The sequence below is a fragment of the Suricata suricatta genome, chromosome 9 (assembly GCF_006229205.1).
Source record: "Suricata suricatta isolate VVHF042 chromosome 9, meerkat_22Aug2017_6uvM2_HiC, whole genome shotgun sequence".
In the NCBI taxonomy this organism is placed as follows: Eukaryota; Metazoa; Chordata; class Mammalia; order Carnivora; family Herpestidae; genus Suricata; species Suricata suricatta.
In genome coordinates this window covers 102,956,213-102,980,437 of record NC_043708.1, presented here as the reverse complement: position 1 = coordinate 102,980,437, position 24,225 = coordinate 102,956,213, and the positions used below count along the sequence as shown (strand labels likewise).

Here is a 24,225-nt window from a genome sequence, read left to right as displayed (position 1 = left end):
GAGCCTCCTCCCCACCTTGCTGAACTCATTCTCGTTAGATTATACCCCCATGAGGAAGCTTTTAAAGCTGAAACACAACACCACACAGAACAGGATGGGACCCACAGAATGGAATAGGATTATCACCTCCCTCTCTTAGATACCTACTCCCATTAATGTTGCCTAATATTACATATCTTTTGGTGGTTACATTGCTGAGTCTACTAAAACTCTTAAATTGTTATATCGCCTTATATATATAAAACTATGATGGTAATACCTATTTACTGAGGAGTTTTATGTGTCAGACACTATGCTAAGTGGTTTAAGTAATAATAGCTAACACTTAACTGTGTTTCATGAGTCAATTAAGTTATGATATAGATAGAAACCCATCTGACAGATGGAGACACCAGGGCACAGTGTAGCTAAATAACCTGCCCATGGTCCACACAGTGGTCCCCAGTGTGTAAGTGATAAAGTTGGGATTTGTCATATGGATAGTCCATCTCTTGGCCTCTTAACCACCAAGCCACCCTGCTTTGCAATTGCCAGGGCTGAATGAGATCTTTGGTTCTCAGTTGGGGAGCTTAGTAGAAATACCAATGTTCACAACAAGTTAATAAAATAAAAGAAGCCCAGATGTCCTGGCTCCACCTGGACCAACTAAATTAGAATCTCTGTGATTAGAAGCCAAGGATCTATTTTAACATGCTCCCAAGTGCTCCTGATAGGTACATTTGGAGACCAGTGTTTGAGAACCAAATGCTGTGACTCCATGCACGCTAAAAGGCATTGATTCTGAATGTCCTCTGATTAAGCACCCAATTAACCTGTGGCAATATGCCCGGCCAGTCCCTTGAGCAAGTGACCTCATAGAGGTCTTGACCTGTGTGCTCAAAGAGTATGTCATCTGTAACAAAGTTCACACAGCCAACCCCAGTGGATGCTCAGAGATTCTCAACTCCACTGCGTTTTCAGATCACGGGAGGCTTCAAAAACATTCATGCCCACCCCAGATACTCTAACTGAATGGTTGGGAGTGCATCTTTAAAAGTTCCCCAAATTATTCTATGCAACCAGAGTTGTAAACCCCAGTTGTAAACAATGAGAGGTTTTAGTCTAATTCCTTTCCTTCCTCCCCCGCCCCCATCAGGAGAAAAGGCTTCCTGGAGATGACAAGTCATTTAAATCCATAGGTGTGGGAGTGTCTGCCCAGCCTGCACCCTTTTCTCTGAGAACTGTTACCCCTAACACCCTCTGAATGGGTGGCTCCCTCCTTCTGTGTTGGAGTCAGAGCACCCCAGGACTCCCTGTCACAGCTTAGACACAGGCTAGATCCCTGACCTGTGACCTGATTTGAACAGATTCTCTCTCTTCTAGGACTGGGAGCCAGTCATCAGTTGATCCCCTTATGGACTGGGGATAGAGTGGTGCTATGTGTGCTAATAAGAAAGCAAATGAGGTGCTTTTCAGCCACCACCTGGGTGGCTCAGTCGGTTAAGCAACCAACTTCAGCTTAGGCCGTGATTTCATGATTCATGAGTCAGAGCCCCACTTCAGGCTCCGAGCCAGCTTGGGATTCTTTCTCTTCCTTGCTCTCTGCCCCTCCCCCACTCATACTCTCTCTCTTCCTCAAAATAAATAAATAAAAATTGGGTATAAAAAGTCTGCACAGGGGGAAGGGGACATAAGGGACCGCAAGACAGACAGTGAGAAGTCACCAGGGTCACAGCTGCCTGTTCAGACCTAGGTGCAGTTCTTTGTGAAATGGACCTTCCCTTCTGGCCCTGGATGCCCAAAGATCTCTGTCTCCTCTTAATCCTTTTGACTTGAGCTGGCTATAGTGGGTCTACTCGGGACACTCAGGATACCATCAAGAGGTCTTAGACACTAAACCCAAAGTTGCTGGCTTAAGGATGAGACATAATTGACTGTTTCCCAGTGTCAAACAGAAAAAACAAACAAGGATGGAACTTGCAAACTAAATGCAAGTCTGTCACTGTCTTAACTCCCTTTCTGAGTAGTCTGCTGGCCCGAGGGAGGCCCCACACTCTCACTGACTGTCATCTCAGCCCTTCCGGAGCACAGCTTTGTGTGCCAGGCTTGCATTTCTCTTTGTGGGAGAGACAGACAACTCAGGAGTGCCTCTTGCCTCAGGAACCTCAGCAACTAGCAGAATGAAGAGAGACTTCTCAGTGGAGTGCGGGGAAGGCAGAGGTAAGAGTCCTGAGACAGGGACAAGGCACAACGGGCATTTATTCGTCAGATGGGGGTGGAAGGGGTCAGAAAAGCTTGATGGCAATGGAGGCATTTACCGAGGCCTGGAGAGGGGGGTGAGGGGATACATGCAGGGTAGGGGTGCATGAGGGGGAGGGAACCCAGGGCTGGAGGCAGAAAAGCATGGAGCCAAGGAGCCCAGTGTAACTGGAGTGGGTGGAAGAAGAGGCCGTGTGGCTGGAAAGGCAGCGGCAAGCCCTGTAGACAAAGCTCAGGGCGCCCCAAGGCAGTATCAGCAGCCCTCCTGCTACCTTCGAGCTGCCTGGTCTTACTGCCCCCTCGTTTCTGACCGACCCCCTAACAGTGATTCCTTATGTTCTCCCAGCACGTGACCCTCGGCAGCACATTCTCATATACATCATCACGCTCACACCAAGGTGTTAACGGTGAATTAACTGGCCCCATGAGATATTATTTGATCTTCAGAGAAAGGGCCCTGCTTACTTCAAAGGGATGAACCTCAAGCAGCACTTCAGACCTTCAAGAAGGAAGGCCTTTGGGTCAGCAAGTCCTTCCCTGGGCCTCTTCAATCCCCTCCACCTGGAAAGAGGCTTGTGCCTACCTGACTGCCAGGATCTTCCTCCTGATCTCCCTTGACATCTGGAGCAGGGGCTGGTGTGACCGTGACCACAGGAAGCGTGGCTGACTCCTCCTCTTTGAAGAAAAGACATGGAAAAGGTCAGAAGAGTGTGCCAGTTTCTGAGGACAGCTGGCAGAAACCAGTGTGAGGGGGCTACAGGACAACTGGACACGTCCACCTCAGAGTCTCAGTAAGTTTGGGGAATTTCTCATTAATAGGAAAAGTAACATGGTGTGATAGGAATTATTGTTGCCCTGTCCGCAGAGGCAGCTGCAGACAGGACAGCCGGGGGGTGGCCATCCATGCTCCCCCTGTATTCACAAACATTTCCATCCCAACCAGTGGGGCCAGGAATCCTATAAACAGCTTGGGCAACTTGGACCAAAGAGAGGGCAAAGCCCCAGCCCTCAGTGTCTGACTCTTCCCCCTACCACCTACACAGAGAGGATCCTGATGATTTCAAAGGCAGCACAGCAGTTTGGAAGCTTTGAAATAGGATGGCAGGGAAGGGAGACTCAGAAAGCCTAGAGAGCCGGGTTAGGAGCACACCCTCTCACTTCTTCGGACGAGTCCGTTGACTCTCAGCCTGGGTTTCCTTGTCTATTGTATGGAAAAAATGGCTGCCACTCTCCCACCCTCCAAAGGTCGCTGGGTGCATGGGGCAGGCCCGGTGTACTGTGCAGCACCCACGGGACACTAGCTTCCTCATTCCCTCCATGGACGCTGGACTTCTGCATCACCAGACCCTTGGTGTCCTTCCCTCCTGGGATTGCTGGTCTCAGACCAATCCCTAAGAGCGCTGTCCTTGTGTAGAAGTGACAGGAAGAAACAGAGGCCCATGGAGTCTCACTTGGGATGGAATTTAGTGAAAAAGAAGCAGGCCTTCAATAATCCCTTGGCCTGGCCTGGCCCATCAGAGGAGAGTGTGAAGGGAGGTATCCAGGGCCTTCCTCAGGCCAGCAGCCCACTCAGAAAGGGAGCACACCGGAAGGAGGAGGCCAGAGCGGGGCAGTGTGCAGGGCAGCACCAGGAACTCCAGCTGACGGCCCAGACAGGCCAAGAGGCACGCCTCAGCCCCTGGCCAACAGGAGGGAAGAAGGTGGCACAAGGAAACCCACCAGTTTTGCCATCCTCTCACCTTCTGGTTTGTTTTCTGCATTAGCATGAGGCTTGGCTTTGGTCTCCTGATTCAAGCTCTCCTCCTCCTTGTCCTTGGTGGAACTGGCTGCAAATGAAAAAGGGGAACACATCTTACCTGGGGCCCTTCAGTTAGGCTGGTGACCAAGCAGCCAGAGCAGCTGAAGTGGGTGGGAAGAGGCTGGCCTGGGAGTCAAGGTCTGAATTCAGGCCCTACTTGACTTGTTCCTGCCGCCCACTCCCAAGCTTTCGCCTTAAATTCCCTGAACCGTTACCAACTGGCTGTGACCTTAAGCAAGTTACATCCCCGCTCTGACCCCATTTCCTTTCTGGTAAAATGACATGGCTGGACTCAGAGGCAACAAAGAGGATTTATTTCCTTTATGAGCTCAAGTGATGGTTGGTTTGAGTGCTGGATTGAGGAGGATTCTAATTCAAGGTTGGTGGAGGTTTCAACATGATTGATTGGTGATATCTGCAATGAGCAAGGGATAAACAAAAAATGGCGAAGAGATATTTTTGCCATTGTTGGGCTGGACTGTCTGTGAGGTCCTTTGTAGCTTGCTTTCTGTGAATTTACCAAAAGCTCTGCTATAGCACCAGGAACACTAATGGTGACCATGTTCATGAGACTCCTTCTCCATCAGAAAGGGGAAATAACCTACCACCAAGCTGCCTGCCACACCCTTTTTGACCCCAGGTACCAGGAGCCTCCTTTCAGTTCCCTGTGTTCAGACAGGATTTGCCAGAGGCCCACAGAGCACTGTGGACAGAATAGTGCTGCTCTGATTTCCAGGCAAGAAAAATGGGGAGAGCAATCTTTTTCAATGTGATGAACCTCCAGGCAACATGCAAAGTGCTTTACATGCATAATTCAAAGTGGGAGGCACAGAGACAGGTGCAGGGGCTCATGAGGGTCATCACAGCTGTGTAACATGGGAGGGTAAGGACAATGGCACAAGCGGTAAGACAAGGTGGCACCATGGAATCTATTCTGGAGTCCAGGCTGGTTGTCCCCTGTGAGCGCTGGGTGACCCTGGGAACCCTGTGTACCGTCTCTAAGCCTCAGTGTCCTCCTCTAAAAAGGCAACATCATGATACACTGAGAGCACTGATGTGGGGGGGTCCATGAGACAAAGATAAATAAAAATGCTTTAATGCTACAATTAGATATTGCTATGTTAGCTGAGATTCTGGACCAGATAGCCCGGGCTTGAATCCTAATTCTGCCACTTAACAGTCAGGGACCTGGGTCAGTGATTCCTTCACCTCTCTGTCCCTCAGATTCTTCATCTACAAAATCTTACAGAGTTGTTAATGGAATAAATAAATTTATACATGGATGTGCTGGAATCAGTGCCTGGTACCTAAAAAGCACAGTATAAGCATCAGCTACAATAAGGACGAAGTGAGCAGTGGAGAGCAGCTGTTCCCCCCAGGATGCATCTCTGTGGTGGCCCCGCATTCCAAGGGTTTGAGTTAGAAGGGACCCTGACAGTCCTCTAGTTTGTGACAGACAGGCTGAGAAGGTACAATGTGGGACCTTCTGGGACCAAACTCTGCCTGGGTCCAGGATGGGCAGGAAACATAAACAGGTCTGGAATTTCCTCCATTCAGCCTGTCAACTAAACTCTCCAAGATGGTTTCACCATGGCTGCATCTAGCAATAGGCTCCATCCTGCAGGCCCACCACTCTGGCATGACTCTGAAGTGTCCTAGTGGGCCAACCCAGCAGGTGCTCGTCAGAGCTGAGATGTCAGGACTCGGGCCCTCCACTGCCTCCTTCACCCACACACCTCTAATGCCCCCCTTGGCATGGATGAAGCACTGCTGTCTCCTGTTGAACAACACAGAGTTGTTACCCAAAGAGAGACTTCCCCTGGTTCCAGTCCTGCTGCTGAGAATATCTACCAACTGTTGGCTGGAGGGGCTGGCAAGAAAACCAAGTCCCCTGTCTCCTTCTCACCCCGCATCACATACCCTAACCTCCCAGTTCCCATGCCACTGAGGAAAGCAGGTCAGCTGCAGAGCCTCTTTCTGTCTCTCTCTCCCTCTCTCTCCTGCATATACACACATCCAAGTGAAATCACCATAAAAGGCATAGGATCCTGGAGAAGAAAAGCCCCTTCTCAGGCTGGGTGAGAGTTCAGACCACACATCAGCTCTGTGGGAAGAGTTAGAACACCTGCAAAGGGTGGGAAATGGACAGTCATTTGGAAACAGCATATGGAAACACAAGCATGGATCTGGAAAGTCTTGGAAACAAAGGCCTTCGTCACAGCTCCGCAAGGTCCCAGCCCCTCCTGGATGGGGGCTGGGGGTGTAGAATCAGGGTTGGCTTCTCTGAGCAGGACTTTGTCCCTGAGTGTATCAGCAGTCACCCACCACGAGGGCCTTTCCACGCCTCCATGCCTGCCCCAAGTACACACCACGTACCAAGCTTGCTTGTCTTCCCAGGGATGACTGTCGCTGGCTCCCCCAGTACTTGCTTTCTCACACAGCCTCACTGCTCTCAGCGTGGCCGGATCATCTCCTACTTAGTATCAATCTCCTCTGACCTCTGCCTGGACTGGCCATCCCATAATCCTGTTACGACAAGTAGGTCAGCTGTTGGTAGGCTGGGGGTCATGGAAGTGGCCCCTTTAGGACTTTGCTAGAATTGGTGATTCTGCAAGGATTGGCCAAGCATAACCCAGAGACACAGCTTCCTTCACTGCCCCAGGCCAGTTGTGCCCCCTGCATGATCACCCACAGGCTACTGGATACTGCAAACTCCACTCTCAAAACTCGAGGGGCACTGTCTTTCTGGAGTTGACACTTGGGGATAGCTTCTCTCAGTGTCTGCCTAGCTTACCCTGAGGATTTCCTAAGGAAGGTTTCATCACCTCCTGAGACCCTTTGTCTCTGCTTTTTCCAGTACAATAGCCTTTTAAATACCCAAAACCCAATACTGTATCTGAAAGGAATATTTCAAGGTCTGAGGAAATTCTGAGCCCCCTCCCAACCTCTCCACCCGCTGTGGTCCCCATTAAATTTGTGCCTGAACCAGAAAGGTTAGTGAGGGTGCTTCCCGAAGCTCATGGGCCAGTCTCCAGTGTCATAGTCAGCTCAGCCCTCAGTCCTCCCTCCCAACTATACTCTGATCACTTGGCTTCTGCCCACAGGCCAACCTGGGTTCCTAGTTTTGCACCAGAGCCCCAGAAATGGAAGGGCCCGAGGAGAGGAGGAGTATACCTGAGGGTGCCCTTTAGGGGCCTGAGAAGCATTTTAAGAACAGTTCTCTGGGGAACGGGACCAGAAGGCAGGACTTGATGAGATGCATGGTGAGAATCTCAGCTACCCCCATCATTTGTCAAGTTGGACATCAGGCCCCACTTTACTTTAGATCCTTACCCCCCTCCAGAAGTGGTCCTGGCCACTCCTTTGGGGTTCCTGGCTAGGAAGGTGGGTAGCAGTTTCCCTAGGACTTGAGCTAAACAAAGAGCAAAGGGAGGTACTACTCAAAGCTTCTGGGCTATGGGGCCCTACAGGAAGTACCTGCAGAAGTGGCCCTGGCCAGTCAGCCTGGGCCAAGCTGCCTAGCTGAAGATTCTGTGGGACACTGGAGATGACTCGTGGGCAGTGGGCTTCACAGGGAAGTCACTGAGGACAGCCCTGACATAGACCAGAGCAGGGCACAATGGCACTCATGGCCTCACTAACTCCAAGCGAATCCTTTTACAGGAGGGGACACACAGACAGGGAAGCCATGGGATATGGACACCTAAGGACCTTAGCTCCTTGGGGCCCTCTCCTGTTGAACCCCATGTCTTCTCTCTACCCTGTGTCCCACACAGTTGACTTCACCACCCATTCCCCTCCATTCTCCGCTCTGCCCTCATCCTACCCACTGCCTCCTAGTTTTGTATGTCCCAGATTTTGTCCAGCTGCAGGAGGGAGGGAATGTACAAGGGACCGTGCAGGTCCAGGGAGGCCTTGCTTACCTTCTCCCAGAGGGTCCAGGCTGTGAATCATGAGCCAGTAGATGGTGCTGCGGATGGTGCTGTTGTGCAGAGAGTTGGAGCTGCTCCCTCGAGTCAGCACTGCTGGGAGCTGAGCAGGGGAGAGCCACACAGCCTCAGTGGGCCCCTGCCCAAGCCAGGGGAAGAGCCACACGAGGGCCTCACTAACCCTGCCTCCCTCCCATAGAGGTCAGAACAAAGCACTGGAGCCTTCTCTTGGCCTCCCGTCTCCCTTCCCCTCTGTGAGGAAAGTTACACTCTGCTTTCTTTCTCGGCCTCCCCTCACTCTGCCATGACTGGCTAATTCTACATACCGAATAATTCCCCAAAGTCTCAACAAGGAGCAGACAATGTGTCTAAACATAACACATTACTAAGGGTTTGTCCTTCCCTGAAAATACGCTGTCATAGAAACACCCACTCACCCACACATTGTACAGATGGACTCCTTGTGCGTGGCCACAGCCTTTCACAGTCCACAAAGCGTCACCGTGCTTTATCATTGCCCTACCCCCAGGTAAGCAAGGCTGTGACCCCCTTCTACAGAAAAGGACATGGAAACACAACGAGGCCAAGTGACTTATCCAAGGTCATGTGGGGAGTAAATGAAAGTATCAAAATGAGCACTCGTCTTCTGGTTCCCAGATCAGTCCTTTTTTTCCACTCACAGGTGCTCAAGAGACCTTCATAGGTGCACACGTACACGCATCTGTACATGCAGATACCCAGGTGTGACCCACATAGAAATATCATGTGATTTACAAGGGAACATCCAAAGACTGACCTGCCCTGGCTCAGTCCCTCCTTCCCTCCCCCACTCTCTCCACCCCACCCCCATCCCTCTAGACCTGAACTCGTCTGCCATCTAGTGGCTGTGGTAACACAATCCTTCACAACAGCTCTGGGGATTCCCTTCTGAGGTTCCCATAATTCTCTCCAAATATCCCATAGGCCAAAAGCAGCCAAGATACAGTTTTTCAGAAGCCTGACTCCCCTGCCCCCAGTGCCTCTCCTATGTTTCTCTTATTTCCAGGGCATTCCAAAGCCACAGGTAATTGGACTTCGCGGGCTTGAGCTCATCTAGTGCAAACAGTCATTTCAAAGATGCAAAAGCTCACACAGCAAGCTAGTGGTAGAGCGAGCAGTGATGTTCTGGACTCAGCTCCCAAAGAAGCACTTCGTCCAAAGCCACCTGGGAAGTGACAGTCCCTCTGGCAAAGGAGCTGGCTCCTTTGCTGACTCACCCTGACAGCACTCCTTGGGGCTTCCCAGCACCCTCAACATGAGGGCCACAGGGCCTGTGAGACCCTGCAGCGCCCCCACTGGGCAGACTCCACATGGCACCCACCTTTAGCTTCTTGTTTTCCTGAAGCTCATCCTCGGCAACTGTCCCATTGCCTGTCTGCAAACAGGGACACGAGTTACGAGATGTTTGGAGAGACCCTTGCTCTCTCTCCCTACTCCCCTCCCTCTCCAGGAAACCCTCAGTTTGGGAAATACAGAAACACACCCAGAGAGAACCTGGTCTCAGAACATGTTTTCACATGTGCAAACCCCAGCCCGGTCTTTCACAGTCTGGCTTCAGCCCCCACAGTTTTTCCAAATGTGTCCACTCACGACAGCCCAGTACCACCAACCGTCTCTCAGTCCCTCAAATATACCATCTTTACCCACTGCGACATCCTCATCACAGGGTCCCTCCTCCCATGTTTGGAACTCTCTCTCCCTCACTCCCTATGTTTCAGGCCCGCATTTACCTGTCACCTTTCTCTGGAAGGCTAAGGTGCTGTCTACTTCTCTTTTATACACTCCTGTTCTTCTCCTTCATAGCGCTTTCCTCAATCTATTTTTGTATTTAATAAACATACAAATAAATCAACTGCCCCACTAGCTTCTTGAAGGTAGATGGTCTCTTTCATTCACCACTGTGTGCTCAGCATGAAAATATTCTTGAGCACTTAGCAAAGTTTAATAAATATTTGTTGAATGACTGCATGAATGAATCATCCCATAACTATACCCAACCCCTTCTAACTCCTGCTCCCTGTTCACGCCCTTTCACTCTGCTTAAAATGCCTCATCCATTCCTCCATGTCTGCAGTTTTTTCAGAAAATTCACAGTGAATACTTCTGGAAAGCTTTCCTGAATGGCCCCTTCCACTCCGACCCTTACTAACAGCTCACTGCAATACCTCTGTCCTTAAAAACTGTGTAACATCAGTAAGCACATTTTGGGTTACCAAATTCTGGCTCAGTGATCAAAGAAGTGCTAGTGTCCTGGGGAAGCTGTAAGCAGTCAGCTGGGAAATGAGGCCGCCCTAGAAAAACCCAAGGTGAAGAATCATTAAACCCATAGTACCTATTGTCTGGACTACTAGCTTTCCACTTTACATCGATTGCTTTATAATGCTTTTGAACTTTTAAAAGAATCATTAAAAAATTTTTTAATGTTTATTTATTTCTGACAAAAAGAGAGAGTGCAAGAGCCGAAGGGTCAGAAAGAAAGGGAGACACAGAATCTGAAGCAGGCTCCAGGCTCTGAGCTGTCAGCACAGAGCCCGATGCAGGGCCCCACCTCATAAACAGCGAGATCATGACCTGGGCTGAAATCAGACGCTTAACTGACTGAGCCACCCAGGTGCCTCTAAAAGAATTATTTTTTAACTTTTGCTGTATGTGAGTTGTCTACCCAGCTTGACTCCATATTTTCTTGAACTTATGATATCGTCCTCTCTGTCCCCCGAGGCTGGTACACAGGAGGTGCTCACTGAAGTTGAGCTGAATGAGTAGCTACTCCTAAGTGGCTTCCAGGGCTATCTTCAGGTGGCAGGATCGCTGCCCCCAGGAATTGTCCTCATCTCCCCACTGCAGGCCTCCATGGCCAGAATTAGGACTGGACTTGCACCGTATGCTCTCGTCTGTGCTTCAGCTCAGAAAATAAAGAAAACACTGCCTGGAACAGAAAGGAATCAGGACCAATTTTATCTCCAGATAGAAAGCAGAATATGGTACAAGAAATGAGAAAGTCAATCACTTCTCGGCCTTTTGGCTAAGATAAAGTGAAGAAATGAGAAGCTCAGATAAAGGTGCGGTGGTGGAAGGAACAAAGAGGCTTCAAAAAGTAAGTTGAATTTAGGGTGTTTGGGTGGCTCAGTCAGTTGGGTGACTTCCGGCTCAGGTCATGATCTCACAGTTTGTGAGTTCGAACCCCCTGTCAGGCTTTGTGCTGACAGCTTAGAGCCTGGAGCCTGCTTCAAATTCTGTGCCTCTCTCTCTCTCTCTCTCTCTCTCAAAAAATAAATAAACATTTAAATAAACTTTTAAGTAAGTAGAATTTGAGTAAGCTTTGAAGGATGGGGGAGGCCTGAATACTGGATATACACTGTTGAATGAATAAACAGATGGATGAACAAATGAATATGCAAGTGAATGAAATAGAGCAGAACTAACCAATCTGCATATGAAGGGAGCACTCTAGACTTCCTGAACAGAGCCCCTGAAACTTAGTAAGCTCACTGGGATACTGGAGACTATAGCCTCAACCCCCGCTGGCCCAGGCATCTCACTGTTTATCATGTCCAACCCACACCCAGTGAGTTTTTGGAGGTGACAAACTGAGAAGCCAGGCTGCACTTTGGGGTAGCTAGTTCTGTCCTCAGAGGGGCAGGAGAAATGGACTCTTGCTACATGCCTCATATTTTTCTGCTTTTCAGATTTATTCAAGCCAAAATACTTCCCTAGGAGCTCGTCATCCTCTGCACACACCCGAATTCTTCTCCTCTCAGCATGTACTTCTAACCTTCTGACGCGTTTCACACCCACTTTCTCATCCAGTGCCACCAACTCCGTGACATGGACAAGGTTAGTGCTATTACTGTTTTTTGATAGATGAGAAAACTGAGACACAGAAAGAGTCTGGGGCTTGTGCACACTCACAGAGACAGTGTCAGAACTCTGATCTCCTGATCTCCATTGCAAGTATGTTGTCGTTACTGTTTACTAACATTTCTTTTCCCAAGGTAATGAGGTAAAATCTCTATCCCCTAAGTGGCTCTGTTTCAAATTATTGACATTTTAGGTAAATGGACATGAATTATTGCCTACTTTTAGATGTGGACGATGAGTCCACTTATGGGTACCAGTCCAGCACGTGGGAGCGTTCAGAATATGCCCTTAGTACAAACACATTTCACACCACCTCTCACACCAACTCAGTGCCCCTCCTCTTTCTTCAGCCTCTTCACCCCACCTTCCCCTTCTCCTCATGAAAACTAACAAAGGGGCTGAGGAAATCAAAAAGGATGTCTCCGTGTCAGCCAAAGCTCCCAGCACCTGCATGGCATCTTGCTGAGGCTAGGCAGTGCAGTAGGACCCCTTGCAGCCATTCATGGGAACCTGGGCTGGCAAATATGGTGCACAGGGGGCTCCCCCTCCTGACTTCCAGTTTCTATCTCCCATTGATGTAGCAGTTAATCACTGACCTCTCCCCTTCTAGACCATCCATGACATATTTTCTGAACCATAAATTTTAGTTTCTTGTTTTTCTGTTTTTTGTTTTTTGTTTAACATTCATTTAACAAATATTTACCGAGTCCCTGGTCTGTGTCCTGCTTTCCCTGAGATTAGACTCTAACAGGGGACTCTTCACTCTAGATCTTTCCTGAGCCTGATCCACTCATTTGTCTAGGCTGGAAACCCAGAGTCTCCCTCTGCTTCACAGCCCAGGTCCAATTAGCTGTCAGACCGAGCTCCACCCAGTCCTCAAATTCGGCCTCATCTCTCCACTCTTCCTGCCTACAGTCCTGCAAGCCTCTGACTCCCCATCTGTTCCTCTTGCAGCTCATTCTCCAACCCTCAGCCAGAGTGATTTTTTGAACAAAGTACAAATCATGTCCCTCCCCCACATCCTGGGGGCTTACTGTCCTCACGAGGGAGTCCAGACTCCTTAGCTGAGCACATATCAGCCTCCTGCTTACCTCCAGTCCAGCACTGTCCAATAGAAATAGAATGCAAGTCACACATGCAAATGTAATTATTTTCACAGCCACATTTTTTTAAAGCAAAAGAAACTAGTGGAATTAATTTTAATAATATTCTTTAACCCAATATATTAAAAGTATTATAATTCAACATGTAATTAATATAAAAATTTCATTGAGCTATTTTATACACTCCCTCCCCCTTTTTTTTTATCATACCAAGTCTTTGAAGCCCCGTGTATATTTCATACTTACAGCATATCTCAGTTGGACCATCCCTGTTTCAAGAGCTCGGTAGCTACATGTAGCAAGTGGTCACCATACTGGAGAGTGCAGCAGAAAGTCCCGACCTCTGGACTTCTGTCAGCCACCCCCTGCTTGTCCTTCAAGATTCTGCCAGACATCACCTCCCGGAGGAAGCCTCCCCTGACTCTCTGGTCAGTTGAATGTCTACTCCCTGCAGTACTAAGCCCCTCGGCGCTTTCCCATACCATTATAGTAACTATCAACTTTATCGGTCTTCCCCACTGAGGCAGATTCACCATGGAGCTGATGAAACCTGAGTTCCGGGGCCTGTGTCTCCAACACAAACCCTTTCCAAGGCTTTGTATTTGATTTTGTACCAATGGTTTTGTATTCTTTTTCTTAAAGAGTATCAGGCCCCACCTGAATCAACTCCACTCTGCTAGGCTGCGCTCATCAAGGACGGTGCCTTTATTCTCATTGTAACTCCAGACCCTACACAGGCTTCATACAAAGAGATTCAATGAATGTTTGCAGAACGAAAGATCACTGGAGTTCTTTAGGGCACAGTCCAGTGCCAGCCCCCCACCCCCACCCCAGGAGCAACAGCCAGCTCTCAGTTTTCATTACCACACATTTGTCAGTGGCTCACAAATTTCTGTTTCTAGCTCAGTCTTTGATCGTGAGCTTCAGGCCCATTTGGGCAACTGTCTCCCAAGCATCCTAAACCCAGAGGCGACCTGGGTGCCCGAACTCGCCATTTCTGAGTGGAAACTCTTAAGTCTCCCTAAACCTCTTCTTCCCCGAGTCTGCCCTTTCCTGTACCACCATCTGCCCTGCTGCTCAGCCAAAAACCTGGCTGCGTCCTTGCATCCTTGGCTTCTTCTGCTGCCTCACTCTCACACCAACTACCTCCACTTCATCACCAGTCCAGACAATTCTGTCTGCAAAATGACCCTCAAAGATAGACATGCTGGACCCCCGCTTTTGCCCTCACATATCTTCAGTTCATTCTTGGCACAGCACTTAGGAGTGACTTTTTAAATATGGCTCCTAGTCACTCTTCATTCCCTCCTGAGCTTCAATTAAAATCCAAGCCCCATGTCTGACCCACGGGGCCTTGTGGAAAGCAGCTCCCCCCTCCTCTCCACCATTATCTTGCCCCACTCTCCCCTGACTCCCTGGCCACACTGGCCTCCAATTCTTTATTCCCATGCATCAAGCTCTTTCTGACCCTTTGCAAACGCTGTTTCATCTTCCAGAATTCTTCCCCCTGGAGCATGGGGGGCTGGGTGGGGAGTTCCCTTCTCATTCTGCAGTTCTCTCCCTCCAAGAGACTTCTGCTGCTCATCATCCTCGATAAAGGGGGCCCACTACCTACAGTCACTCTCTATCACATGCACAGTCACAGCACTTGTCATACTCTAAAATTATCTTTTTTTTACCTTTATTTATTTTGAGAGATGGGGGTGGGGGCGAGGGAATCTCAAGCAGGCACCACATTGCCAGTACAGAGCCCAATGCGGGGCTCAAACTCACAAACCATGAGATCATGACCTGAGCTGAAACCAAGAGTCAGATGCTCACCTGACTGAGCCGCCCAGGCACCCCTGAAATTATCTTGTTTGTACTTGTCTATCATCCATATTCCCTCTCCCCAACACTAAATAAAGTTAGTGTTCTATTTCCAAGTTATTCAGGTGGTAGAGCATCAGGAAACCATGCTGGTACTTGGAGAACACCACGTATACCTAACCTTATATTTAATCCTATTCTTTTCGGTATGAGAAAATATTACTGTGTTGGATGAGTGCATGTAAAATCTCAACTGTAAGCACACATGCATCCATGGAAACAACAAACTATTAGACCAGGCATGATCAGGTGCCTGAGTTTTTCTGTTCAGATTTGTTTCTTACACATTAATTTTGTCGTCTGTCAACAGTGACTAGCAGGTGAACACTAAAAAAAATTTTATGATGAAAAGTAGCCTTAAAATTGAGAATTCTACTCATACCATCTCTTTCTGACAACTGGGGAGAAGCTAACTATTCAAGGAGTTGAAGGAGGGAACCCTGGGGCTCCTGGCTGGCTCACTCAGTAGAGCGTGCAAATTTTGATCTCAACATTGTGAGTTCACGCCCCACGATGGGTGTGCAGCCTATTTCAAAAAATAAATAAAAATGGGGCGCCTGGGTGGTTCAGTCAGTTAAGCATCCAACTTCAGCTCAAGTCATGGTCTCACAGTTCATGGGTTCGAGCTTTGTGTCAGGCTCTGTGCTGACAGCTGGGGGACTAAAGCCTGCTTCGGATTCTGTGTCTCCCTGTCTCTCTGCCCCTCCCTTTCTCTCTCTCTCTGAAAAATAAGTAAACATTGGGGCGCCTGGGTGGCCAGTTGGTTAAGCGTCTGACTTCAGCTCAGGTCATGATCCCATGATCTGTGGGTTTGAGCCCAGCATCGGGCTCTGTGCTGACAGCTCAGAGCCTGGAGCCTGCTTTGGATTCTGTGTCTCCCTCTCTCTCCTCTCCTGCTTGTGTTCTCTCTGTCTACCAAAAATAAATAAACATTAAAAAAAATTTTTTTAATAAGCATTTAAAAATTAAATAAGCAAATAGAAATAAAAATGGGTGAATGCTAAGGAAGGTTGGAAGGAAAGAAAAAAGGAAGCAAAGAAGGAAGGAAAGAAGAAGGGAAAGAAGGAAGGAGGAAACTCCTCAGCTCAGGCTAGGATCCTGAATAGATTCCCTGCAGCCTAGCACAGGTGGGGTCCGCAGAGGCTTTCCTGTCCTCAGGACTTCCTGTCTAGATCCCCCTACTCCCCTGTCTCCACAGACGACAGGTAGCCATATAAGCCACTGATAGAAGCCCTTGGAATAAATGTCAACCCTCACAAGAAAGGGGAGAACTGGCTCTTTAAGAGGTACCTGGTTTGCCTCCTTGAGAGTCATATTGGTTGGTTTAATTTCAAAACTTTGCCAGGAAAACAAAACACAACAACAACAGGCCCAATGCATTTAGGAAAGAGTGACAGACTTTTCTCCAGAGTTTCACATTGTGAAGTACTTTTGAGGGCGTGATGTGGATAGAGACCCAAAGGGAGCCAAAATAGGTTTGTTCCCCTCCACTCCCTTGGATTCCTTTTCACCTCTGGCAGCCATATTACCAATTAGCATCTAGCAAATGGCTGGTGCTTTCTAGCTAAGCTGGGAGCTCTCTCTATAAAGAAAGGCTAGTGGTGCTTCAACCATAGAGAGATAAAGCTTCTTAGGCTAGGCTAGTGCAACCGCTTTGCTATTTGTTGACTTTCTGTGACTATGCATGGTCAAGGCCAGTCAGATATTTATCAAGTCAGGCCAGAACAAATACATGGAAAGGTGTATACTTTCTACTCAGGTATAAAGTTTCAGAGCAAACTAAGTTAGCCTATGTTGATAATAGAGGTTATAAAAGGCATCCCAAACCAAGACATGCCAGTTTGACGATGTTGTCTAAAATAGCTTTGTGGGAGCCTGGGTGGCTCAGTCAGTTAAGTGTCCAACTTCGGCTCAGGTCATGATCTCACAGTTTGTGAGTTTGAGCCCCTTGTCAGGCTCTGTGCTGACAGCTCAGAGCCTGGAGCCTGCTTCGGATTCTGTGTCTCCTCTCTCTGCCCCTCCTGTGCTCACACTCTGTGAGCTCTGTGAGCCCCCGTTAGTCCCCCAGCTGTCAGCACAGCACTCTGTCACACACACACACACACACACACACACACTCTCTCTCTCTCTCTCTCTCTCAAAAATAAATAAACATGAAAAAAAATTAAAAAGAAAATGAATCATTCTCTGATTTTGTCTCCAAGTTGTTCAGGTAGAAAAACACGTGCAAGTATGTTGCAATTGGTAAAACACCATGTGGCCGGTTCCATGCTTTTGTGTATTGTCTGTGGCTGCTTTCATGCTGCAACATGAGTAGCTGTGAGAGACTGTGTGGCCTGCAAAGCCTGAAATACTTACTGTCCGGCCCTTCTCGTTAGAAGTCGGCCAACCCCTGCTCTGGTTCATCCCTTCACTTTATAGATAAGCAATCTAAAGCCTGGCTGAAAAGCAAAGTGACTTTGTAGCACTTTGTATAAAAGTGCTTTTAATTACACTTACTCTTGCCACCCCTTACAGGTGCTCTTGCCACAGCTGTCCCTTCTACTGGAAGGGACACAGTATTTTTCCCACACTGCTTTTCATTTAAGTACTTAATTATGAAGGTTTGTTGAATTGCATCGACTTGCCCAAGGCAACAGGGATAGTCTGCAGTGGAGCCTGGATTAAAACCCAAAAATACAGGGGCCCCTGGGTGGCTCAGTCAGTTAAGTGTCTGACTTCAGCACAGGTCGTGATCTCACAGTACTTGAGTTTGTGCCCCGCATCAGGCTCTGCTTCAAATTCTGTGTCTCCCCCTCACCCTGTCCCTCCCCAGCTTGTACTCTGTCTCCATCCCTCTCAAATATAAATAAAGATTTAAAAAAAAAAAAAACCAAGAAGACAGATTCAGGAATCAGTGGTAAGAACCACCTACCAGTTGTGAAACTGGCTGAGTTAAATATCCACTCTGGGCCTCACTTTCCTTTACACTGGAGTTTCTGTTAGGGTTTCCTGAGGAAATGAAACCAAATACTTATGGATCTCCTGCTGCCCTGGGAACGCCTCTTTGGGAGATGCCAAGACTCTTTCCCCATTCAGTGGCAACGAGGAGCCTGATGCAGTAGCCACCCCCTCCACACCTCGCCCGGGCTGTTAACAGGGGCGGGGGAGGCCCAGATGTCTTACCTGTTCCTGTTTCTCTCCAAAAGGAGCTGGCTCACCCTTCCCTCTACTTCTCTTCTGCTGCTTAGACTTCTTGAGCACCTGTGGCTGTGACCTCGCCTCCCCCACCTCTCTCCTTGGCTTCCTACCACCCTGTTGGGTTAGGCCCCACTTCTCTCTGACTTCTTCACTTTGGGTCATGGCCAATTGAATAAGCCCAGTTTCCCTAGATCCCTGCCTTCCCGAGATGATGCTCAAAGAGTCAGTATGTCAACATGAGTGAGACAGCAAGTCACGTTCATTTTCATGCTAAAGTCAAATAGTGCACAGGAGTAAACTGCAACAACAAATGCCAACACAGTTTACTAGACCGACAATTGGATTTTCAGAGAATTGTTTTGTGAATTCAAAACCGAATGGCTTGTCCTCAGTCTATCAGTGAAGGGCAGGATAATTTTTCTCCCTCTGACCAGATCACAGATCTTGGCCAGCCAAACACAGATATAAAGGTAGAAGCAAAGACAAAGACAGTTCTCTCTATATATATCTATCTACTCTATCTCAATCTCTGGAAGCATCCAACTTTGGCTCCGGTCACAATCTCCCCGTTCATGAGTTCTAGCTGCATCCGGCTCCCTGCTGTCAGCACAGACCCTCTGTCCCTGCCCCTCTTGCACTCTCTCTCTCTCTCTCTCTCAAAAATAAATAAACATTTAAAAAGTTTTTTAAAAAAATGCTCTATTTCTATCCCTATCTGTATCTCTCTCTCTTTTACTATTAGAAACCTGAGGTGAAATCCAAATCCAGATGTTTTAAAAACCATTTCAAAATAGCTATAGTTCTTGTTACTTGTACCAATTTTCAGTGAATTGTTAGTGCTGGAAAGTACTAACTATAGGTTTTTATTTTGTTTGTTTTTTTTAAAGATTTTTTTTTAAACACTCTCTACACTCAGCGTGGGACTGGAACTCACAACCCCAAGACCAAGAGTCACATACACAACTGGCCAACCCCACCAGGCTAGGTTTTTACATTTTTTAATTTTTTAAAATATTTATTTCTTTTTGAGACAGAGACAGAACATAAGCAGGCAAGGGGTAGAGAGTGGGGGAGACACAGAATCCGAAGCAGGTTCCAGACTCTGAGCTGTCAGCACAGAGCCCTATGCAGGGCTTGAACCCATGAACTGTGAGATCATGATGTGAGCCGAAGTCAGATGCTTAACTAACTGAGCCTCCCAGGCGCCCCATAGGTTTTTAATTGTACATAAATATAGATTTACTTTTAGGGATAGCCAGTAATTCAACCTGTTTTTTTTTTTTTTTAATAACACTGTTCATTGAAATTCATGCTGGATTTGTTTCCACAGATAAAAGCAGAGCTGTAATCGGCACCACTTTCCCTGGTTGGCAAAGGCCTTCTACTAATGCCCTTGAGGAGTCTCTTTAAGTAGGTTACAAATTCTCCTTTGAAATCATAATTATGGTTCACTTGTTTGACAAATTTTCCTTTGATGGTCTAGCCCTGGCAAAATGGAAAATTCAGAATTTGTAGACTTGAAATAAAAACACAACTACTGAGAGGAGTCTGGGCGGCTCTGTCAGTTAGGCATCCATCTGACTTTGGCTCAAGTCACCATCTCACATTTTGTGAATTCAAGCCCCTCGTGGGGCTCTGTGCTGACAGCTTAGAGCCTGGATCCAGCTTCAGATTCTGTGTCTCCCTCTCTCTCTGTCCCTTCCCCTACTCACACACTCTCTCTCTCTCTCTCTCTCTCTCTCTCTCTCTCTCTCTCTCTCAAAAATAAATACAACATTAAAAAATGTTTTTAAAAATAGAATTACTGATGAGCACTAGGAGGCAAGTCAGAGGCATTTTGAAAATGTCTGGCCTGATGTGTACACCGAGGCATTAGATGCTTTTCTCAGAGGAGACTACCAGGCTCACGGCCACCCTCAGCAAGGTGTGCCCTGAGGACTTCATTAGGAGGGAGGCCCCTGTTTCTTCATATTAAATGATATAACACTCTGAGCCACCCTTTCTTTCTTTTTTTTTTAAGCCTTTGGCTTCATGGAGCAGTAGCCTGATAGGAAATGGTACTGAGTGGGGAAGTTAGGATCCTGGGTCCTCGTGCCAGTTCTGACACCTGTTGGCTATAACCTTGAGTAGGACATTTCTCCTTCAGGAGCTATCTGCAGATACGGCAATTGGAGTTCGGTTGACCAGACCAGACCAAAAAACCACGGTGTGGGGCCTGCCAGACCTGAACTCACTTGGACAATAGTTGTCAGACAGGACCTTCTGGTGGCTAGTTGGAACCTGTCATTTCTCCCAGAGAAGAAAAAGGACCCGTCCAAGTTCGCACAGTTAGTTAGAGGCAGAATCAGATTAGAACCCAGATTTCCTGACTCTTAGTTCTATGCTCTGGCTAGACCCCACATCATCTTGGAAACCCTAAAGGAAGTAGATTTTCTCTTCCTTGCATCATATATATCCCAGACATGTTGCTGAATTTGGTCTCCATCCTGCCCACTCATCAAAACTTCTCTGGCTTAAGTAGCCAAGTCCTTCCACTCTTTGCACACAAAATTATGTTTGCACCAGTGGTTTGTCTGACACCTGAAAGAGGCAGATGGTGAGCCAACCTTTGCCCAAACTCACTGTTTAAGAGCAAGAAAAAAACAAGATCTGTGTTCTCTAGGGTTCCTCACTTTGGAGTCAAGGAACAAAAACTCTGAGAGGAATTTTCAGAAATCACTTCGCCAATCTAAACTCATCTTCCAGGTTATTGAATCATGCAAAGAACTTAGAGGGAGGGTCCCTCATTTGGGCAAAGGATTCTTAAAAAGGGCTCTGCACGCAGGGCCAGCCTGTCACGGAGGAGTGGAGCTCTCATCTTCTCCAGCATATGAAAAACACAACAAAAACCAAAAACCTCCCCCGTCAGACACCATCCAAGCCACTAGCGCCTCCACATCTGGAATGTGAACAAACAGGATTAAGTAAAAGTGAAGGTGCTAGACAAACCCTAAACACCATGCACAGGGAAGAGATGATTATTTTTCCCTGTCTAATATCTTCCTTGGATATTCTCCAAAGCCCAGCTCAAATGTCATTTCCAAAGACCCAGTCAGACCAGCCCAAGTTCAAATCGCAGCTCCACTGCCTATCTGCTGTGTGACCTTGAACAGTGTTTTGACTTGATTAGGCCTCCGTTTCTTCCCCTACCAATGGTGGATCATAATAATAACCACTGGGTGATTGGGGACTGAGCCAAAGTCACTCTTGCAAAGGTCCCAGCATAGTGCCTAGAAAAGAATAGGACTTTAAATGTTGAATGCATAGCAAAGGGAAGCATAACACCCATCCCTTGAGGTCTGACTCAGCACTTTCCTCTTTCATCACTAGCTTCTCTCCACCTTTTCTGCCCCAAAGGGGCTGCAGAAGCTTGAGCCATTCTGTCCTTACCTTGCTGAGGTCCCCTAGGGCTATGACCTTGGCCATTGGCCTCCTGCTGAGCTGCTCTTTCACCCACATCTCTAGCTGCTTATTCCATTTCATGGTGAACACATAGAAGGCATAGGCCAGTAGCAGCAGCAGGCTTTCCCACCAGGCAATGAGGTTGTCCAGGAAGAAGACAATGAGCATTATCAGGTCAAGGATGTAAAAGGAGACGTCACGGAATAAGGGCCACCAGGTGAGATTGAGGATCTCCCGGGAGAAGAGGGCACAGGTGCCAATGACAAAGAGGATGTTGAACACAGCAGAGCCCACGATGGTACCAATGCCCACATTGCTGTGGGAGATGAAGACGCCAATGAGGGAGGTGAAGAGCTCGGGGGCAGAGCCTCCAGCAGCCATGAAGGTGGCACCTGCCACATCATCCGAGATCTGTAGCTTATCAGTGATGACACCCAGGGCTGGGACGAAGAACTCATCACACACGATGGCCAAGGCCACAAACACATATGTCATGCCAAAGATGTGCAGCAGCACCCAGCCCTGCCGCCGCTCCTCTATGCTGAACAAGTCTGCGGGGTACTCTCCCTTGGAGTGAAGGTCTGGCCAGCCCGGGGGCAGCGCCGAGGGACTGGAACTGCGTGCCTCTGGGTTCATGGCTGTTGTTAGTTTAGGGGAGGGGACAGTGGGCACAGCTGGGGCTGGCTCCACAATCACACAGTGATGGACCTGGGTCGTTGGATGTACCCTGACTTTAGAGGTTGTTGAGGTCCTGGGTGCTATGGAAGATTTCTTTTCCAGCCCCCAGTAGGTGGCTGAGGATATTCCAATGGCCAATGCACTGGTACTGGAAAGAAGATTACTAACACTCCAGGTAGCAGTAGAGTCTTTGGTTTCTGTTGGGGTACTGCCTGTCATGGTGCTTATCATCACTTGCTCCTCAGAGATGGCTGCGGTGGGCTCTAGGACTGTTCCTGGAGAAGATGTCAGCTTGTTCTTTCCCACTAACCCCCGAGGCTTGGTTGAGCTCTTACTGTCCACTGTTCTGGGAGTAGTTGCAGTGTTCTTTTCCCTCCTACTCCTTGGAGAAGTCAAGATGTTTGTTTCTATGTCATTTATTGGGAAAATGGGGGTGTTAATTATTTCCTTGATTGTAGTTGGGGTGGTTTCTGCCACCATTCTCTTAGAGGGGTTGGTCTCCAATATTTTGGTGGTTGTCATAGTTTCACTATCTTTCACTGTTGTTCTGGGGGTGGTCCCATGGGTCCTTGTCATTGTCATGAGTGTGGATGGGGCATAATTGCCTACTATTCTACCAAGTGAAGATGGGGTGTATTTCTTCACCTTTCCCTCAACTTGAGTTGAGCGGTAACTCTTCATTTCTCCCCTGGGTGGTGGTGTTGGGGTGTAATTCTTCCCTGTTGGTCTGTTTGATGTTGGGGTGTAGTGACTCAATACTCCACTGGGTGTAGTTGTGCTGTCTTCCTTCACTCTTCCTGTGTCTCCTGCTGTTAGGCTGTACTTATTCTTGGGTTTTGTTGGAGTGACATTGGCTATTCTTCTGGGTGGATTGTGTGTATTCTTCATTGTTATCCCAATTGTTGCTTCACCCCTGCCCACCGTGGCTTGGGGCACCAGTGTGTCATCTTCCATTTCAGAGCTAGCTTTTGGAGGGTCACTGCTCACCATCATCATCTCATTGTCAGGGAGGTCACGGCTGGCCAGTTTTATAGGATGTTGGGAGGAGACTGCTGCCCACAATGAGGAGAGGGCCCGGGGGCTCCTCAGGTGCTGGTAGGTGGAACTGACGATCAACATTCCCAACAGGAAGAGAAGGCGACTCCAACGAAGCCGCTTTAACCGGAGTAACTGCCTCTCCCGTGCCCCCATTCTGATCAATTTCCCCATGATGGCCAGCTATGCCTGGCTACAGAAGACCTCTCATTCTGTCCAGGGAAAGAGGGGCTCTGTTCTGGATTCAGATTGGTGATCAGTGAAGAATTCTCCATGAAGCCCAGCCAGGGGGTATCCACAAACCTACGGGGTGGTGGGGGGAGAGGTTATTCATCCCTTAAGAGGAGAGCTGAGACCCATCAAACCATCATTTAGAAGAGTGGGCCTTTGTGCTAAGAGGCAGTTGTTCCTGCCGGAACAAAAGTACCCTGCTGCCTGTTCCAGAGAAAAATGCCTGCTCTTGGGGAAAAGCATTAGAGGTCCTCTGTGTAGACATGCCAGCAACCCAGGTTCCTGTGTTAGGGCTACCTAGTCCTCTTTGGGGTCCCCACAAGAGGTCTGCCAGTATCCACCAAGTCCAAACCTGACTCACTGGGAGCTCAGTCATCCGTAGTTGGTGCCCCTGGCCACATATCCCACTCATCAAAGGCAGAAGGAAGGGAATGATTCTAAGAAAAATAGGCAGCAGTGGAAGGCACTGCTGGGAGCTCAAGTCTCTGTGTTGGTGATTTTTTGATTTCCGGTTTTGGACTGACTTAAAACAATTCCACCATATCAACCAGAGAGGACAAAGCTAATACTATAGAGGTTCCCAGACAGTGTGGTGTGGTGGGAAGAACATGGAGAATGGAGTCAAAGCCCTGGATTTCCAGCTGGGCTGCTTACCAGCTGGGCCCCCCTGACAGGCCAAAACCTCACTGCCTCATCTATGAAATAAGCATGATAATGTGTATGTTGATTATACAAAGATGATCCCTGGAAGGACATGTGGAGAAAGGAAACTGAGGTCTGAGGTCTGAGGAAGTCTTACTTTTCAGTAATTCCTTTTTTTAAGTTT

General features: G+C 48.2%; 1 protein-coding gene and 1 long non-coding RNA gene across 7 annotated transcripts in view; one reads left to right on the top strand and one right to left on the bottom strand.

Moving 5' to 3' along the window:
- SLC24A1 (solute carrier family 24 member 1) overlaps positions 1 to 23,342 on the bottom strand; it is a 32,488-nt gene extending 9,146 nt beyond the window's left edge. For 2 of the 5 annotated variants that reach the window (XM_029950977.1, XM_029950979.1), the window contains exons 1-5: positions 21,444 to 23,342; positions 9,326 to 9,379; positions 7,960 to 8,068; positions 3,978 to 4,064; positions 2,818 to 2,913 (exon numbers count right to left, since the gene is read on the bottom strand). In XM_029950977.1, the coding sequence (XP_029806837.1) occupies positions 2,818 to 2,913; positions 3,978 to 4,064; positions 7,960 to 8,068; positions 9,326 to 9,379; positions 21,444 to 23,342 (2,245 nt within the window). The remainder of the gene's footprint in view (positions 1 to 2,817; positions 2,914 to 3,977; positions 4,065 to 7,959; positions 8,069 to 9,325; positions 9,380 to 21,443) is intronic. The other 3 variants (XM_029950980.1, XM_029950978.1, XM_029950976.1) reach the window with 2 other exon arrangements.
- Positions 1,948 to 14,542, top strand: LOC115301238. 2 transcript variants are annotated; one of them, XR_003913025.1, is made up of 6 exons: positions 1,948 to 2,199; positions 2,585 to 3,029; positions 10,723 to 11,098; positions 11,691 to 11,838; positions 13,214 to 13,393; positions 13,493 to 14,542. It is a non-coding gene; the product is annotated as an uncharacterized LOC115301238 (long non-coding RNA). The 2 variants fall into 2 exon arrangements; XR_003913024.1 differs by having other exon boundaries at positions 13,214 to 14,542.
- Positions 23,343 to 24,225: the final 883 nt, after the last annotated feature.